The sequence below is a fragment of the Aotus nancymaae genome, unplaced genomic scaffold (assembly GCF_030222135.1).
Source record: "Aotus nancymaae isolate 86718 unplaced genomic scaffold, 86718_ANA_hifiasm-v0.15.2.pri h1tg000004l, whole genome shotgun sequence".
Classification (NCBI taxonomy): domain Eukaryota; kingdom Metazoa; phylum Chordata; class Mammalia; order Primates; family Aotidae; genus Aotus; species Aotus nancymaae.
The window spans coordinates 14,198,025-14,212,830 of NW_026988415.1; the positions used below are offsets into that span (position 1 = coordinate 14,198,025).

Here is a 14,806-nt window from a genome sequence, read left to right on the forward strand (position 1 = left end):
TTGTCTAGTTTTCCCCCTCCTGCTTAAAGTCCCTGCCTTTTTCCTGCCTACTTCCCACCCCAGGGCTGTGGGATTCTCCCTTACTGTCAGCTGATGCACATATGTGGGCCCGATGTAGGATATGAATTCTACCTAATGGCTGCATTGCTCATTACCACCACCCCAGGAATGTTGTAGGGTGGTTAAATCTGTATTTATTGCACCAGCATATCTCTTAGGAGTTTCTCCTTTGCTCTCTTTCTTTCTGACTTCTTTACAAAATATAGCTCCAGATAAAGGAGCTATATATAGAGATGACTAGTTGATATTCCTGCTTTAGTAGTTGAAGACTACAGATAAAGGAGCTATGTTTTGTAACTAGCTACATTCTGACAGATTAACTGCAGAGTGAGTAATTACTGGGCATCTTAAGGGGCATTTCTTCTTGCATAGGTATTTCCCTTCTTCTCTGCTCACAAGCAGCATACATGTTTTGGGTGGACTCTCGGGTGTCAGATTGTCCAGATCTCTTTTTTTCCAAGTGCTCTTCCTCCTGCTCATTTTTAACTATCTGCCTACTCTAACATTTCCTGCCTCAAGATTTTGAGACTCAATTCTTCGGGAAGGATGGTAAAGGTCAATCTTCCCTAACTGCTTCCTGTTGGCAGAATGTTAGAGAGCTCATCAGGTTCCATTCTCTTGCTCTCTGTCAAAGAAGGAGCCCTTCCATGCTTTCCTGGAACCCTTACCCACTGGCATCCAAAGGTGAGGTGTGTACATAAGCGTTGGGGTCTTCAGAGATGACTGGTTGATATTCCTGCTGTAGTAGTTGAAGACTGGTGGCCTACACGAGGGAGGAAATGAATTTAGTTGATAAATTGATAAAGCAATGACCTAAGTGGAGAAGAAGAAGCACAGTGGAGAGTGAGCCCAGAAGAGGTCAGAACCAGTTGAGGATATTCGCTGTCCCTGAAAATGGGCTCAAAACAGCCTGTAGACATTTAGCTTTTTCTTGTAGCCATTGAATGTCGTCCTGGATGATTTCTGATAAAAGTAATATTCTTCCTTAAGCATAGCACATGATCTTCCCTGGGCTGAGGTGCTGATGGCTAAGGTGTGGTGGTTTTGGAGGACCGTCCATGCTAGGGAGTTAAGTTGCTGGTCAACACAGTAATGACTTTGATTGTTTCTTCAAGTGCCTGCACTACGTCATGGGATAAAGTGGCATGCACTTCTTGAGAGGTTAAAATTCTTGCACCTCCTACTCCATCTTTAACTAACCTAGATGGTAGCCACAGAGTAATAAGTAAGGGGAGGAAAGCCATGGTTACTCTATTTGAGATGTGGAATTGGGGGTTAAGAGGGATAGGTGCTGACTGGTGTTGGTCCAGGAGGGCCACATCAGGGGAACGATAAGCTAATGAGTAAGTTCCCTCCCATTTTTAGGGAGGAATAGATATGCAACTGCAGATAAAATCTTTCTCTTTCAGGCATAGCTAGGGGCATGGCTAACAGCATACATCCGTGGGCCTTAATTAGAATTTAATGGCTTTAAAGAAGGCTATTTGAACAATTATCAAAAATCATAGAAGCAGTTTATAACCTTAAAGCATTCAGCAAACCTAATATCTGATCTGGATAATTTAGACCAAAAGTCTAAATGTTGAAGATCTTTGTATTCATTTATAATTTTTAAAACTGTCTTTATTTGCCAAAGACTGACTAAAGTTTTTTCTGAAACTAAAAACATAATTAGGACACCATATAAATTATAAAATCTTGTTTCTTAAGCAAGTTACCAAAAAGGAAAAGAAAATCCTTCCGGAGTATGACTGCTTCTCCTATGGGAAGCCCATTTACATGACTTGAAAAACATTTTAGCATTAGACCGCAATAAAAGTTAGAACCAGAGGAAAAAGAGTTATAGCGGCTGGCAAAAAAAAAAAAAAAAAAAAAAAAAAAAAAGGCTGAAAGAGACAGTTATCATCTCAGGCCTTCTCAAGGGAAGAAAAGGCTAAAAACGGCAAGAAACATAAATTCTTCTTTACAAACCCTATCATGACTTAGACCACCTACAACAGTCTTGGACTTTCTGATTTGTCCTATATTTCCCTTTCTTAAATAATCACTCATTCTACTTTAGGACAAGAATTTTCCACACAAGATTGTTTCTCATACAAAATTGTCTTTTGTTTAGCCTTTCTTACCAAAAATATCTTTTCACATTTATAACCTTTATATCTCTCTTGTTTCCTGGTTCCCTTTACCTTGTTTTATATGTAACATTTAAATAATCTTCAGATTAGACAAAAATTTCTTTCCTTTTGTTACAAAGTTAAGGTTTGTACTGCACGTTGTGTGAATTCTGTGAAATTGGGTTCGTGAAACACCAGCTGTGCAACCAAAAATGCTGCTCTTGCCCTTGTATTCCTGGTGCTTAGCATAAGGACTGACCACTCAGTGGGTGTCCCCTGAGTACACCCAGAACCCAAGCCCCCAAGCCATTTTCCTCAGGCCATCCTAATGGCGCCGTGAGGCTTGATGGGAGGAACCATGATGTTCCCGCCCACCACCTCTTAGTGGCCACAGGAAATCTGCCCGCCCACCCACTGCACACCCATTGGCTGGACAGTGGTCGAGGCAGGCCCTGACAAGCGCCTGCTCAGAGGGAGGAGCCAGAGGGGCGCCTGCTGGCTCCTTGGGTGGCTGCAGCGCTCCTGTCTCTCCTGAGGGGGCGTCACTAACGGCTGGGTCCCAGCCCACAGAGGCTGAGGAGGAGAAGCAGGAGGCGAGTCCCTGAGGAGACGCTGTGCCCTGAGAGCTTCCCTTACTGAGGAGGTCTCGTGCTTCATCTGTCACAAGTGGTGCTCAGGCCGGTGGTGACAACGAGGACGATGCTCAGGTTTCTGAGACTTGCTTTGGCCCTCTTCTGGAGAACGGCAGACCCCGCAGAGCGGCAGGGTCTCCCACAAGGTATTCCTCTGTGTGTCCTCCTGTCTCCCACCCCAGAAGCCTCCCAGTAGGGGTTCTCCTCACCCCTGGAATGAGGCTGTGGTGACTCGGGTGGGGACAGCAAGTGCTGGCGGCTCCATCTTCTGTGCGTGTATGGGGAGGTGTCCCGAGTCCCCAACAAGCCCCTGAGAGCCAGCCCCCAAACTCTCCTGTCCATCTGAAGCGGGAAGGTGTTGACAGAGAAGACCTTGGGGGGCTGTACCGCCTGTGCTTTTCCCCCACGTGGTCGTGTAGCACATGCTTATTTATATTTCCAGTAGGCGAGAAAAACTCCCTAATTCGCGAGTGAATTTAGGCTTATATCCCAAACGGGAGTGGAATTTGAAGCCAAGTGGACGCCTCATGCATATCTGATCCCGTTGGAGGGCAGAGGAGGGCAGAGAACCCGTTGTGCGTGCGGCAGACTGCAGAAGTCAGATCCATAAATATTGTTTATCAGCTAGGCTTGTGTAGAATTAATTAAAGAAGGAGAAGGAGAAGGAGAAGACCATTCGGATGCCCTTTGGGGCTAGCCTTCAATCTCCAGATATCTTTTAGTGCTTTGTCTGCTGAGATGGTTAAATATCTATAGGAGGTGCTACTCATGTTGGTGACAACGATGAGGGGATATAACAGGAGCAGAAGCTTACAGACTCTCACGTGTAGATAAGGTGCAGACTCTCACATGTAGATAAGGTGATAACAGGTAACATTTGCACTCTCTTGTGCAAAGCACTCACGGCTCTCGACAGTTGATGTGCATGTGTCCGTTAATATTCACTAGCCGGGTGCGGTGGCTCACGCCTGTAATCCCAGCTCTTTGGGAGTCCCAGGCGGGTGGATCACTTGAGGCCAGGAGTTCGAGACCAGCTTGGTCAACATGGCGAAACCCCGTCTCTATCAAAAGTACAAAAATTAGCCAGGCGTGGCAGCACGCACCTGTAATCCCAGCTACTCGGGAGGCTGAGACATGAGAACCGCTTGAACCCGGGAGGCAGAGGTTGCCGTGAGCCGAGATCGTGCCACTGAACTCCAGCCTAGATGACAGAGTCAGACTCTGCTCAAAAAATTAAAAATTAATTAAAAATTTAAATTTTAAAAAAATTAAAAAAATTTTTTTAAAAACTTAGAGAAACCCTACAACTACCCTATTAGGTGAAATTGTGATTGTTGTGGATTGACAGATGAAAACAAGGTCAGAGACATTTAAAAAACTTCTCTGCCCAGGCTTATGCAGATGGTGGGCATAAGTCTTATTTGTAGTAGGTGTTTGCATTTGAGGCTAATAATGTGACCTTTGTTTCTTTATCTTGTAGGTGAGCCCCAGTTGAAAACTGTGCAGGGAGTTGTCACAAGTTTCTGTGGTGATTATGGCGTGATTGATGAGTCGATCTACTTCAGTTGTGATGCTGTGACTGGCAATGCGCCTCTAAAAGTTGGACAGAGAGTTAATGTGGTCGTGGAAGAAGACGAAACACTTCATGAATTGAGAGCAATCCAGGTGAGATGTGCATGAGTTTGGGAATTGTGTCTTATCCCGGTGGGCTTTCTTTCTCCATCTTTCTTTACTTGTATTAATCCAGCATCTCTACTGTGACCCGTAGAGTGGATGTAGACTGCAATTTAAGCCTCACTCCTCTGAAGCTGTAGGTTCTTCTGTTCTAATATTTGTAGTGACTTCTGCTCTAAAACATAAAAATTACTTATCTATTCGTCTAGTCTTTAAACAATATGGGTAACAATAACAATCATTGAACTCTGTATAATCCTGCAACTTCCTTTATCAGGGACAAAAAGCATTTTCTGCAGTGTGCATTCATAGCGATGGAGTCGCTATGTCGAACCATGTGCCTTGCAAACATTTTAAAAAGAGCTTCATGCAGGTATAATTCACAAACCACAAAACTCTCTTAAGGGTACCATTCAATAACATTTTCCAGATTACGTGACTTATATCTCAATAAGGCTGTAAAAGAATGAAAGACATAAAGCAAAGAAAAAAGATGGTATCAGAGGAAACACTACAAGGGCTTCCATAAACAAACTTTCCTATTAAAAAATCTACGAATTAGATTAGACCTAATTAGAATTAGACCTTCATATTTGCTTCATATATGTAGGTGCTGCTGCTATGTTGGGTGCATATTTATGGAAATCATTATATCCCCTTGATGAATTGACCCCTTCATCATTATATAATGATCTTCTTGGTCTCTTTTTACAGGTTGTGGTTTAAAGTCTACCTTATTTGAAATCAGTTGAGCTGCTCCTGCTCTCTTTTGGTTTCCCTTTACATGGAAGAATAACTTTTTCATGCCTTCACTTTCAGTTTACAATGTCTTTTAGGGAGAAGTGGGTCTCTCATAGTTCTGCTGTTGTTGTTGTTTAATCCATTCAGCTACTCTGCATATTTCAGTTGGGAATGTTGTCATTTAGATCATTGTTTTCTACTTAGTTTGCAGGTAATTTCTTCCTTTCTTCCTCTTTTACTGTCTTCCTTGATGGATAAGAGATTTTTCTCTATTAGTATGTTTTGTTTTCTTGATTTTTTACATGTGTCTATTACAGGGATTTTTCCTTTGTGGTTAGCATGAGGCTTACAAAAACATAATCACGACAGTTTGTTTTACTGATAACATACCTTTGGTCACAAAATACAAACACGCTACCATTTAACTCCACCCCCGGATTTTGAGTTTTCTATTTTACACTTTACAACTTTTTAATATTTTATATCCCTTAACAAACTATTGTACTTATTTTATTTTTACCAGTTCAGTTCTTTAACTGTTGCATGAAAGATATAAGTGATCTGGACGCCACCGTTACCTTATTAGAGTATTCCGAATTTGTGTAGTTACTTTTACTAGTGAGTTTTACACCTTCAGATGCTTTTGCATTACTCATTAGCATCCCTTATGTCAGCTAGAAGAACTCTGCTTAGCGTTTCTTGTAAGACAGTTGTGGTGGTGAGGAAGTTTCTCAGCTGTGATTTCTCTGTAGAAGTCTTTATCTCCCCTTCACTTCCGGGTACGTTATTCTTGGTTAGAGACTTTTTTTCCCCTCAGCTCTTTGAATATGTCATCCCACGCTCTCCTGGCCTGTTAACGCTCCTGCTGAGAAGCCTTCTGGTAGGCATATTGGAACTGCCTTATATGTGATTCGCTCCTTTCCTCTTGCTGCTCTCGGGGTTCTTTCTTTCTCTTTCGTCTTTGACAGTTTGATTACAATAGGTCTTTTGTTTGTTTGTTTGTTTGTTTTGTTTTGTTTTGTTTTGTTTTGTTTTAAGACGGAGTTTCGCTCCTGTTGCCCAGGCTGGAGTGCAATGGCGCGATCTCGGCTCACCGCAGTCTCCGCCTCCCGGGTTCAAGCGATTCTCCTGCCTCAGCCTCCCGAGTAGCTGGCACACCTCCCGAGTAGGTGGCACACGTGTGCCACCACGCCCAGCTAATTTTGTACTTTTAGTAGAGACAGGGTTTCTCCATGTTGGTCAGGCTGGTCTCGAACTCCTGACCTGAGTCACCTGAGTGGCCCGCTCACCTCGGCCTCCCAAAGTTCTGGGATTACAGGCGTGAGCCACCGCGCCCAGCCCCAGTATGTCATGGGGTAATCTTATTTGGATTGTATCTGAATGCAGAACTTTGGTCTTCCAGTACCTAGATGTTTGTAACTTTCTCTGGGTTTGGATGGCTCTCCATTATTGTCTTTTAAATAATCTTTCTACCTCTTTATCAATCTCTCCTCCCTCTTGAATGTGAATGACTCATACTGTTGCTCTTTTGATATTGTCCCAGAAATCCAGTAAGTTTCTTTTTTCATTCCATGCCCTTCCTTTCACTTTTGCCTCCTCTGACTGTATATTTTCAATGAACCTGTCTCCAAGTTTACAGATTCTTTATTTTGCTCAATCAGTTGTCCTGCCGATGTTCTCTATCGTGTACTTCCTTCATTGTATTTTTCGACCTCAGAATTTGTTTTTCTAAATTCTTTCAATCTTTCTCTCAAATTACTCTGGTAAATTCTGAATCATTTCTCTGTAATTGTTTTCGAGGTTCACAGAGCATGCTGAAAACAGATATTTTGAATTATTTGTTAAACAACTCATACATTCCTGTCTCTCTAGGGTCAATTACTGGCGCCTTGTTTTGTCAGTTTGGTGATGTCATGGTTTCCTGATTGTTCTTGATCTTTGTGGTCATGTGTTTATATCTGCGTATTGAAGAAGTAGGTATTTATTTCAGTCTTTGCAGTCTAGCTTTTCGGGGACATCCTTTAGCACTAAGCCTATCCAAAAACTCTATATAGGTCTCTTTTGGTCCTTATGCTTGTGAACACTGCAGCTATTGAAGCACTAGGGGGCTTCCTAATCCCAGGGACACAGCGACAGAGGCTGCAATGGCGTGCACTCCCTTAGCTATTGAGGCTGTGCCTTGCGAGACTGGAATCCGAGCCTCTACTCACTGAGGACTCCCTGTTGCTGCAGACTGTTCTGAGCATAAGGCCTCTGGAATCACTCGGCAGAGATGTGGGCCAGGTATTGAGTTTGTTTTGCTGTGGCTGTGGCTTCCTGCCTGGTGCCAGGGTGGGTCTAGAGACTTGGTCCACAGGTACCATCTTGGAGTCAGGGGCCATGGACGTCTGTCAAGGGATGGTGTATGGTGTGACAGGCCCGATATTGGGTTCCCAGGCAATGTCCTATGCCTGCTACTCTCTGTCTTCTCCGGGCGGATGGTATCTCTCTCCATGCTGTGCTGTTGCAGGTTGGGGAAGGGGTGATGGGGTAATGTAAAACTTTCCCTACTGCCCTCTTCAATGCATCTTTTCTTATTATCATGCTATAGCTGGGTACCGTGGTCTCTCACCTGGTTTCCTTCTCTCAAGTGAAGGTGTTTTCACACAAGGATGGTTTTTCACATTGATGTTTCTGCAGGAGGACAATCTCTGGAGAGTCCCGTTTCTCCATGTTGCTCCCCTCCTCCTCCATCTGTTTAATTTTTACATACTATAAATATGCCCATTTTGTCCATATGGCTTCTGGGTTCAGGAAGTATCCTTAGGCTAATTGTAATACGTAATTTACACAAGTATTCGCTTAGTTTTTCTTCTGAAAGTCATTCATTTATCTACATCCAAACATAACAGTCAGCCTGGGTTTGCTTTCTGGGTGCGGGACTCAGAGAAGGCTCCGCGTCTTGTTTCACTACTGGCTACTCAGTTGTCCCTCCACATTAATTGGATAATCCACTTTGCCCCTATTGCACTGAAATGCCACTTCTGTCACACAACGCCTTATCGCACACATTTGAATCTATCCGTGCCTGCTGTTGTGTTGGTGATATTTGCAAGGCATAAGAAACAGAGTTGGGATCCATGAAACTTGGGCAAAGCTTTAGTCTGCAGTATGTCTGTGAGTTGGTGTGGATGGAGTCAAGGAACAGAGAGGTCCGAGGGTGCTGTGGATCATCCACTCGGATACTGACGGAAGTGGTGGTTGACACGTGGACAGGAGGCTGGTGCCTCATTCCTTCGTGACAGCAAGTGAGGGGAAAATGGGGAAAATAAACATCAGATTGGTATTGACAGCTGGAAAGACACCAGTTAAGAAACGGGAATAGCAACCAACTAGGCTGTTTTTAGAACCATGAAAAATTATTTACAACTTAGTGGCTCAAGTTTCCATCAGAAGTCTCTGAACAACAAATTTCAACCCTAGGAGTTTATCCTATAGTTAAGTCAGGCAAGTAGTCCAAAGGTTAGGACACGAGCGAAATGTCTAATTATGTGGAATTGGGTTAGGAAATTACGGCACATCCATTATTTGGGATTCCCTATGACTCTTTCTGTCCTCCCTTGTTATTTAAAAACTTTCGTGTTCATTTAATGTGATCCTTTAATACGGAGTGCAATGTTAATTTGCTTTTAAAACAGGCATATATGTATGTGTGCACAGACAAAAACATCACGATCGATGTTACTCCCAAAATATAGTTCCTGGTAGTCTCTCGGTAATGGAATATGGATTGTGGGGTAGCCGCCTTTTGCCGTCTGCTTATCTGTTTTTTTTTTCTACTTTTAGTAGAATGAACTTGCGTTATTTGTAAGTTTTAAGGATTATAAAATGAGGACTATTACACTTTCAATAAGGAAAAAGGTTGTGTGCCTCTCTATTGTAGATAAATTGAAATCCCAATTTGACTTGGATTTTTTAACCTTTCCCAGTTGAGGTTATTGTTCCAACTTTATTTCGTGCTTCTGTCTCCTGGGCCTGGATCTTGAAGTTAGGGTTTCGCTCCCTAAGCTCCTAACTTGTGTTGCTTTTCCTGTCTGTCTCCCTGCTCCTCTACCCATTTACCAGGTTACACCTCTGTCTTCTTTCACAAGCCAGCACACATCTGACTTCCCCCAAGCAGTGTCCCTACTTCCTCCCTGTCTGAAATGTTCTCCCTCTAGATAATTCACAAACCCATCTTTGAACTAGTTTTACATCCTTCATTGCAACCTGCTTATGACTAGATATCGTTCCACTTTACCGCCATTTCACTGTGAATTCCTACAGGCGAAGGATGGTATGTTTCTAATCTTGTGTTCTCATGGTACAAGGGCATTAAACGTGGGTATGCAATTAATGTTTTGGGATACATTTCACAATTCACGAAGCACACACATGATTTTTACCACCATCTCAAGTCTATGGTCCATTTACCACGTGAAATATACTCATCAGTGTTTAGGATGGTTGTCGAAAATATTTTTGGATACCAGTGTTTTAATCATGTAAGTTCCCGTGTTTAAATTTGTATTATTTGTGAGGTAACTCTTTCCTAAATCTTATAGGTGGACATTGTGCCTTACGATGCTGGACCCTCGGAGGCAGAAACCAAAATTTTAATTGGATGTATCGAGTCTATAAGTGAGGATACTGTTTATATTAGTGAAGACATTTATTTCTCCCTGGACATTGTTTCTGAAGGTATGATTTACATTTTGAGATATATGATGCAATTCTTAATTTTTTGAGAGGATTTTAATCCTAGAACAACTTTTACAGTGTACTTGGCTTCAGTCAATGGCTCTTCAATATTAGAGGTAGACCCTTCCAATTGAAATTACGTACAATACAGGGCAAATAGGCAGGATTATAAACTATCTGCTGCCATCTATTGTGTGTTCATTTGTTCAATGCCATCAGTATGTCTGGGTATATTTTTTATTCACATAAGAATTTAATTTCTAATCAAGAACACAATCCTACAGGTACACAGAGACACTATTTTTAATACCCTTACAAGACTATACTTGCAGGGATCATTTCTGTGGTTGGTTACTAGGGAAGTTTCTGTGACAGGGTAGAGTACCAAATTTTAAAAGAATACACTTCAAATGCTTCAAACGTAGAACTGGAGATAGCGCCTTGTGGCTGTGTGTGTGTGTGTGTGTCGGGGGGGGGGTGGGGAGTGGGGTGGAGTTGAACTTTCTTTGTAATCAGCAGATATGTTCTAATATTTAGCTTATACCAAAAGATGCCCCTTTTTTTTTCTCTATTTTTGTCTATTGCAGCTGTCGTTCAGCTTGGGTATAAAAGGGGAGATGAGCTCTGCTTCCCCAGGCAGCTTGCTAGTTTGTTTTCTTGGGTGCAAAAGCAGGACTCTGGCCTGAATTTTGTTTTAAGATGTTGACTCTGTCGAGACGAGACTATGACGGGGAGGATGGAGCCAGGAAATCAGTCAGGAAAACGTTGTAACATTCCTGGTGAAAGATGTTGGAGATGTGAATCAAAGTATAGAAGTGGAGGACCTGAGGGTTGAGTGGACTCTGGATATATTTAGAAGTTAGAGAAGAACGCAGGAGGTAATGGATTAGCTCTTTGGTGTGGAAGAAAGATGAGTCCAGGGTGCCTCCCAAGTTTTTGGTTTGAGCGGTGGCGAGGGTGGAGTTGCCAGTTTGTGATGTAGACGACTGAGGCAAACAAAAGGTGGTGAATATGGAGAATGCCGACAACTCAGCTTTACACGCGTTAGATTGGTGTAAGCGTATGGATAACTGAACCTGAGGTTGGTTAGAGCTGGAGGCATATACATTTTGGAGTTATCGCAACATAGATATATGGTAAACCCACACAAAGGCAATGTATGTAAATTAACAGAGACAGAGAGAGAGAGAGAGAGAGAGAGAGAGAGAGAGGTCGGTCTAACACTGTGCTTGTGTCATTCTACAATGCCGAGTCCTAAGGTGAAGAAATGTTTAACTTTGTTGATATTGCTAGTTTGCTGGAGTCATTGTGGCAATTTACCGTCTCACTTGCAGTTGGGATTTCCATTTGCTCCAGATTCTTCCATTTACATTTGTTATCCTGTGACTCACTTTTAACTTACTGTAAACTTCAGTTTGAAACTCCATGGTCTTAACTGTAACATGTAAGGCACATACTTAAGAGTTCATCAGCTGAACAGAGCACCAGGGGAAATTGATCCATTCTGAAAGTAACAACATTTCTTAGTGGTACTGCTACCACTACTACAAGTCAACAGTTATTTCATGGTTACTGTGCGCCAGCGATGACTCTGTGTGTATCACACATAGCAATTAATTCTCACTCACGATTAATTCAACTCTGCATCATGAAGGCTATTTATCGTGCTTCTCATTTTTTAGTTGAAGAAAACGAGGCACAGAGAGATTAAGCACCTTGGCCAAGGTTGCAAACTGAGTGAGTGGCAGCATCAAGATTCGGACACACGTAGCCAGGTTCAAACCTGTGCTCTTACCTACGTGTTTGGCTGCCTCTCACTAAGGAGATGTGAACACCAACAGTCGTGCAGTAAATCCTGTGCCGCACCCTTAGATTGGCTGTGATGCATGGTTCACACTTTCCTCCACTTGACTCTGTTATATCAGTAGAGGAGAATCGATGCCTAAGAATTATAAACTTCTTTTCGGACTTGGAGATTTACAATGTGTCTGTTTAAATATGTGCAAAATGGACTTTAGATCTAGCAGAACTGACTTAAAGTATTACACTATCAAAGTAACGTGTGAAATACAACATGACTTAGTTAAGAGATCATGACACTCACATTTCTCCATGGCTGTTTTAGATTTTGTGCCTTATAAGGGCGACTGGTTAGACATTGAATATTCCAGTGAGCCAGGCGTCTCAAACATCGAGGCAATCTCTGCGAAGCACACCCGTTGGGATCATGTGGAAGAGGTAATTTCTTTCCTGCTGCTCCCGTCATCAGTTTCTGCTAACCCTTCCTTTGGTGATCATTTTCGTGCCCAGGATTCTGTTGGGTGTAATGGGAATTCCAGAAAATAGGAAGAAATACATTCTTTGCCAACAGAGTAGCCACTTTTCTTATTGAAAAGGCAGGACTTCCCAAAGGAAATAATCAGAAAATTATGTAGAGCAAGCACATGATTAAGTTCTAAATTGTGCGTTTTACTTGACACCCAAATGTCATTAGAATCCTCCAACAACCGGTGGAAGAAAAAGAACCTTTGCACCAGAAAACTGTAGGGAAAGAATGAACGGAGTGTGTTGTGGGCCTTGAGCTTACCAGTAAATGCTGAGAATGATTTGGGTATTGGAGCCTGAATATGAGCAGGACATTCAGGGCAATAGAGGGTAATGGACATATTTTGGTCATATTTAGAGCAGGATTTCTCATTACAGACCCAGGCCTCATCCCGGGAGAGCCTGATTTCATTAGTCTGAGGTGGAGCGTGGGTATGGGTATTCCTACAAAGCACCCCTGGTGTTAGCAATGGGCCAACGAGGTTGGGAATCATCGATCTGCATCGAAGTGACCTGCACTCACGCAGGACCCACAGTGAGGAGGTGCACACCTGGTTACAGCGATTATCGGGCTTTTTCATAATCATCCCTGTTGTGTATACTCGCAGGTCTGCATTACTAGCGTCCGTGGAAGAAATGGGGTGATACATAATACTATCTTTTTCACCTTGGATTCTGTGAAACTTCCTCATGGATACCAACCTCGCGTATTTGATACCGTCGATGTGGTCATGGTGGAGAGCACTCACTTCTGCTATACCTGGAGAGCGGTGTCCATCACCCCAGCGCAAAAATTGTAATGACAAGCATTTTTATTCTCTGTTGATGTTTCCCCCTATGAGCGGGAAAGGTGCTGGTTTAACTGAAAAGTTTAGCTTAGTAAGCCTAAACGGGATTTTACATATGACTTTTCTGGTAAATCTAATTGAGATACTCGCTAGTTCAATGGGACCACGAACCCAGCTTAGGGAAGTGCCTTATCAATTAAGAAGCACGCTAAATTAGCTTGCTAGTCACTGGAGGAAAGGAGTTCTTAATTAACATGAACGCTGCCTCTAAATTTGAATTCTGTGTTTTCTATTCCCAGCCCCGGATCCCAGGATGACGGAGGCCGGGGACGGCCTAAAAGGAAATGTTACAGTCCAACCATTTAACCGAAAAGGCAGCAGGGACAGCATGTTAAAGGCATGACTTAGAGTTACAATTTGACTTCAGTTTTGAGTCACCCCATGCTGTCTGTTTAATCTGTATTGTACCATAGCCTCTTTCATCTTTTGTACCTTGGCAGACTCCAGGTACAGATAAAATGTTATTAAGTTCAGTGACTGAGTGATTGGACCAACAGCGATGTTTAGCTGTGGTTCGTTCATCACCGGTTCTTTAGGAATAAAACTGTTGAGCAACGCATTAAGTCCTCTGTTGATTTTTTTTTTTTAACGACACCAACGACCATAAAGAGCCGACTCTGCTGTACATGAGCCTCCGTGAGCCACTTTGTTGCAGGGGTGCAGCTCACGTGCAGACATGAAGAAAGATGCAAACGCAGAGCCCCTTGAAGGGCAGACAAGCTGCTTACCCACTGGGAAGGGCTATACAAAACCCCACAAGTACACCCCACGAAACTTCTTGCTTTCGTCTAGCAGAACATTTAGCCAGGTAGCTGTGACCTAGGGAGACATTCAGATCTTTGGGCGTAGCTTGAATGTGGATGTGAACTTGCACCGAGTCCTGTGATTCATAATTCCGCCATTACCCCCGGTTCTTGAATAAACAGAGTTGTGTTTTCACTTTCCATTACAGATCCAGTGAGACCTCCCAATCATCCAGGGGTTTGTTTCCTGCTTGATAAGAAGAGTGAAGATCTTGTAGAGTTCCCATTTTCACTCATTGGTTCACTCCACGAAATCCTACTGATTCTCTTTGATGTGCCAGGCACTGTTGAGGCTCTAGAGTTACAGCCTTAACCCAAAGGACAAAATTCCAGGCCCTAATGGAACTTGTGTTCTTTTAATGCCCCCACACCCCCCACTGTCCTCAGCTTCCCGACCCATGCAGCAGAGCTCCTATGATAGAAAGGGGCAAGCGGGGGCTGTGGCAGCACCAGGTCCCTGTGAATGTCATCATTCAAAAGCAGCCCCAGACCCCGTGGAGTTACAGAGCAGTCCACGTTGGACTTGAGAGATGCATGGGCCATGACTTCCACTACCTCGCCATTTAATTCTCCAATATGGTTGATGTGGAAGAATGTTCTTTGGCAGTTATAATGCATTATGATAAGCACGGTCAGGTGGTGGTGATTCAGTCACAGCTGCTGTTTCACAAACTTCCTCACTGGACTGAGGATCACCTGGGAGGCAGCGGTTCAGCAGGGTAGGGGGGCGGGGATTAGATAAATTTCCTTTATCTTCTTTCAAACAGCAAAGCCCAGAACCACTTTGCTTTCATAAGGCAGACCAAGTGGCAGTACACTTTGAATATTTTGCCTCAGGGATTTGTTAACTCCGAGGCTCTTTCCCACAATTCAGAATGAATGGTCCTCGA

General features: G+C 43.1%; 1 protein-coding gene across 1 annotated transcript; it reads left to right on the forward strand.

The window, feature by feature from the left end:
• The first annotated feature begins 2,873 nt into the window (after window positions 1-2,873).
• CT55 (cancer/testis antigen 55) lies at window positions 2,874-13,419 on the forward strand. The gene is made up of 6 exons (XM_021667186.2): window positions 2,874-2,952; window positions 4,287-4,471; window positions 9,805-9,940; window positions 12,066-12,178; window positions 12,874-13,060; window positions 13,349-13,419. The coding sequence occupies exons 1-6, from the start codon at window positions 2,874-2,876 to the stop codon at window positions 13,417-13,419; spliced, it is 771 nt and encodes a 256-aa protein (XP_021522861.2).
• Window positions 13,420-14,806: the final 1,387 nt, after the last annotated feature.

Excerpts from the sequence above, each read along its gene's own strand:
- CT55 (XM_021667186.2), top strand. The coding sequence starts at position 2,874 with ATGCTCAGGTTTCTGAGACTTGCTTTGGCCCTCTTCTGGAGAACGGCA. Across the intron at positions 4,472-9,804 it reads ATGAATTGAGAGCAATCCAG|GTGGACATTGTGCCTTACGA; the intron begins GTGAGATGTGCA and ends TAAATCTTATAG. Across the intron at positions 9,941-12,065 it reads CCTGGACATTGTTTCTGAAG|ATTTTGTGCCTTATAAGGGC; the intron begins GTATGATTTACA and ends TGGCTGTTTTAG.